Source organism: Papaver somniferum, chromosome 1 (genome assembly GCF_003573695.1).
Source record: "Papaver somniferum cultivar HN1 chromosome 1, ASM357369v1, whole genome shotgun sequence".
NCBI classification, from domain to species: Eukaryota; Viridiplantae; Streptophyta; class Magnoliopsida; order Ranunculales; family Papaveraceae; genus Papaver; species Papaver somniferum.
In genome coordinates this window covers 212,326,229-212,330,758 of record NC_039358.1, presented here as the reverse complement: position 1 = coordinate 212,330,758, position 4,530 = coordinate 212,326,229, and the positions used below count along the sequence as shown (strand labels likewise).

The window sequence follows — 4,530 nt, the reverse complement described above, 5'->3', positions numbered from 1 at the left end:
TTGAGAATAATTTACATATTTATTTATATGACCCTGGGGTCACGAGAGTAAAATCAGTAATATATAGGGTCATAATAATAATTCACTCTTTTTACAAACACTTCAATGTCTGAAATAAAACTCTCGACTCAAAACTCCGGCTCGAGTTAGATGGTGGTGAAATACGAAAATTAGTATAAAGCCGACTCAAATTAGTTTAAATTTTTAGTCGGCCTAACTGCTGCAGCAGTCATCTAGTATACTACATAAATTTTACAGACCTAGTTATAAAAACCCAAGGTGACCAGACTTGTGGTACAAAAATCACGTTCAAATGTTGGGATCCATTAAAACTCCATCTTAAACAAAATCGGTACAAAAACCCCAAATTTCAAAATTGGTTTCATCAAATTCTTTGGGGTATTTGTGTTATTTTTGTTTTTTTGTGATTTTTGTGTTACTTTTGTTATGATGAGTTTTTTTGTGGATGAATAGTGACACCTGAATTTTAAATAAAAATAAAGCAGTGTGACTGTGCACGTAGCCCAACCCATGACCAAATAGCCAACTAACAAAGTAAGCATTGCAAATTCACTGGAATATCAATCTCTGGAAATAGTATACAAAGTTCTCAGCAGTACCAAAGACTATATGCAGTGTGTCAGCACAAGATTGAATTAAAACCAACTCGAAAACCTACGAACACGGCCATAAAATCAATTCAGGTTTTTTCCCCTTGAAATTGAATTGCTCAAGAGCAGAGCTGCTGCAGCTATTTTTTTCTCTATCTATGTATAATTCGATAAGCTTGTTACATCCATCGCATATAGCTTGCAACCCCGTATCACATAACCTTTGGCACCCCATCACGTAAAGCTTCTCCAATTCTTTGCAATTCATACCTATAGCTTCATATCCTTCCAGCTCTACCTCCTCACAGTTAGATAAGAATAGTTCCTTCAATAAAGGGCAACCTCTTGAAATCGTTAGAACTGCTTCTGTATCAATATTAATAATGCTCGCATCTTCGATCTTGGCTGATTCATCAGGTGCTGTCTCGAGATACAGATATTCAAGTTCACCGCCACTAATAATAGCGTTAAGCACCTCTTGGTTATGTTTGTATCCGCCTGCTCCAAGTCGGTTTAAGGTTTGTGAACACCCTAGAAAGCCAATACCTGTTATACTGCTGCAGTATGAAATAAACAGTGAACGCAGTTCTCGACAGTTTTGTAAAAGACAACTTAATCCTGAGTCAGTAATCGAGCAACAGTTGGAGAGGTTAACTGTCTCTAAGGATGAACAACATTTGGCCAGGGCCGCCAAACCATTGTCATTAATATTAGAATAGTGCAAATTAATGCGTGTCAAGCGAGGAAACCATGAAAATACTAAAGCCAATTGCATATCAGAATACACGGAGCAAAAACGCAAGTCCAGAGTTCGAACTTTGGAGCCGAAGGACTGTGACTTTGATGTAACAACCTCTGATATCCCCGGGCACCCTTTTAGAGACAAACGTTGGAGGTTTTGGAATCGAATCAACAGATTACAAATAATTATTGCAGCGCTTTCTGAACTAATTTTTGAATCCGCTGGCTCATAATTTCTGGATTTACACCATAAGGATTCCTGATTGTTGTCCCGAATATGAAGCCATTGATGACAAGTTAACCCAAAAGAATTGCGATCATCTCTAGTTTTTAGGCACTTAAATATAAGATCCAGACAGTCACCAGGGAGGCTTGGAACAGAAGATAAGGACATTCTACTGATTTTACATGGACGGACATGATTATCTTTACCCCTTGTTCTTGTAATGTTTTTGAAGTAGCAGGGATCTTACCAAACCCTTGTTTGCGCTTTCGATTGGGTGATAAACTCATCATCAAGGCGAGCTAAAATCACTTCAAAATATACCATAAGCAAAAGATATAAGATACATACAAAAGTCCCATGATAGCCAAAAGAAGACAAAAAAAAAAAAAAAAAATCTTAAGTCTAGAGGAAAAATACCTGTGGATTTAGCGCCGGAAGAGGTTTGACTCGTTCAAATTTTGATTCCGCAGTGCGCGATCAATTTTTTTCCAGGGGATGGATACAGTTTGCAGAAGTTAGAGGATTCTAAGAAGATTTGTTGAAAGAGTTTTAAACAACTTGTTTGTGTGGAAAAACTTCCGGTGGGTATTTGATATATCTGCTAGGTTAATCTTAGTCTTTATCGACAGCTATTGCTTGCATAATTTGTCAGGCGTGTAATACATAAATTCTAAGAAGTTGTCAGGCCCGACGGAAAAAGCCCCTGATAGACGTCGGCACCTGGGACTAAGAGTAAGAAGCGCGCAGCGATGCATATAATTGCAGATGTGCCGGTTCCAATCAGGAGACGCATACAAACATCATCAAACTCTGTTTTCCCATTTTATGCGGAGGTAGAATTTCGATTAGCTTTCAAGACTAAACTGCTCAACAAACAATCCAACGGTTGGAATGTGGTCGCCAGTACCAGTGCTGGACGAGATACGGGGATGCCAACGGCTGCCAGAGAAGGTCTGAGGTTTGACTTTGTCTGCCTCTCTATTATCGAGTGAAGATGCTATTCATGGCATCTTCATGTACCTTTGAATCTTCTATGTTAGAACATCTGTTGAACATAGGATGGGTTTACTAGCAAATTATCATTTTTGTGATTAGATTGTATTTCCTGTGTTTTTGATGCTTACTTACTAGCAAACAGTACATGGAGTACAGACAACAAGATGGAACTGATCGGTAAGTAGTTTAAATTTTCAGAATATTTTGAAAAACAAACTCAATAGAAAGATCCTGATGCCTAATTACTGAAGCAAGCTAAGCGAATTCGTCAAAATATAGCCTTAAGCAACTGAGATATGAAACAGCAAAATATTGTCTACAAATTCACTTCTGTTTGTAACTTTAAGAAAATTGTAACTTGACTAGATTCACAAGACAAGTCAAAGTGTCCAACATTAGGTAAAAAATTATGATTACAGCTTATGCAGTGAGAATTCCCTTGATGAGAGTAAACATTCTCGGGATATTCCTTTGAAGGAGACAGAAGCTGGTGATGGTGCCACTGATGTGATTAATTATTCTCACATTTGTGAAGGCGATGCTCAGGATGCCTCTCGAACTGATGCTGAAGATTCTTCTTGTCCTGATCTTTCTTCGAATGATGAAGGTGCTCGCATAGATCAAGCGCTTCTCAGAGCGGCCAAGTTGACGAACCGAATGCTCCTTAAAATTTTGCATCTTTGATTTTCATAATTTGCATTCCGTAGACATTCTTGTTTGTTTATTTTTTTCGGATATCTGGGCGCTCCCGTTTTTGATGAAATTATTTTTCTTTCACTTATTTGCGCACGTTTTTGCCCTGCATTTTATCGCAAAGAAAGAGATACTGTCGCAACCTGTCTTTGAAAATATTATGTCTCATTGTCATTGTGTAAGTTATCCTATTAGGGGATTTTGCACGATTCTTAACCAAATATTAAGTTAAGCTTCGACTGATTAAGTATCTCATGTTTTCATCAAAAAACATAATACGTTCTAACTAACATGCCTTTTATAAGATAATTCTGATTGAGAAGGTGAAGAATAGAGGTGTAAAACGTGCCGGCCCGGCACACGAAATCGCGTGCTTTACGTGTCATGTGCCGTGCTGGGCTGTGTCAATGATTTAAACGTGTTGTGTCGTGTTGTACTTTAGTAGTCAAAAGCTAGGCACAACATAGCCCACGGACACAACACGTAACGTGTTCTGTCGTGCTGGCACATGTGTTATAAATAATTTGAGATCAGTTAATGGTATACATTAAGTTGGACATTATCACGATATCTAAATAGACAACATATAATTTGAAATTATTTCAGAATTTATTTTAAATAAAATTAACAAATTTATTCAATAAAAAAAAATATCGCACCAAATATAAAATTGGATCACTGTCATGTGAATTAATGTTCTAGTCAAGTATATATAGATAACGACATTATAACAACGATATCGAAATATATTTTCCAAATATTTAGGTATGTTGTGTAAAGAGCCTATTGGTGGCTGATCCACCGACTTGGTCAAGGAATAAAATTCAGTTTATGCCACCAACAAGATAAACACTAAGCTAGAGTAAACTTAACCGTTAAGAATTGAATGTAATATTGACACATTTTCTGGTTACGTGTCATCCTTATGTTTCACCGACTTGTATTGTTCTCGGCTATAAATAGCCATTGTCCCACTTTGTAATATGTACATTTTTAAGAAATGTGAAAAACAGAGAAAGTAACAGAAAGTCGTGGCTAGCTTTTCCTTCATTTTCTTGTGTACTAAACTAACAGCACTAGTAGTTTCTTTATATCAATACGTTATCAGCACGAATTGCTCGATAGACTCCTTAGGACGTTGGTGGAGAGAAAATCATGACGTTATCAGCACGAATTGCTCGATAGACTCCTCAGGACGTTGGTGGAGAGAAACATGAGTAGAGGAGATACAACGATGCCGACGATAACGACAGGAAGAGAGTA

The 4,530-nt window shown here is 37.4% G+C and overlaps 1 protein-coding gene across 1 annotated transcript; it reads right to left on the bottom strand.

Moving 5' to 3' along the window:
• Nucleotides 1–675: 675 nt before the first annotated feature.
• Nucleotides 676–1,746, bottom strand: LOC113359705 (F-box/LRR-repeat protein 12-like). The gene has a single exon (XM_026603300.1). It carries the CDS (start codon nucleotides 1,744–1,746, stop codon nucleotides 676–678), a length of 1,071 nt encoding a protein of 356 aa, XP_026459085.1.
• Nucleotides 1,747–4,530: the final 2,784 nt, after the last annotated feature.

What these genes read in the sequence shown, in the direction of transcription:
- LOC113359705 (XM_026603300.1), bottom strand. Translation starts at nt 1,746, where the DNA reads ATGTCCTTATCTTCTGTTCCAAGCCTCCCTGGTGACTGTCTGGATCTT.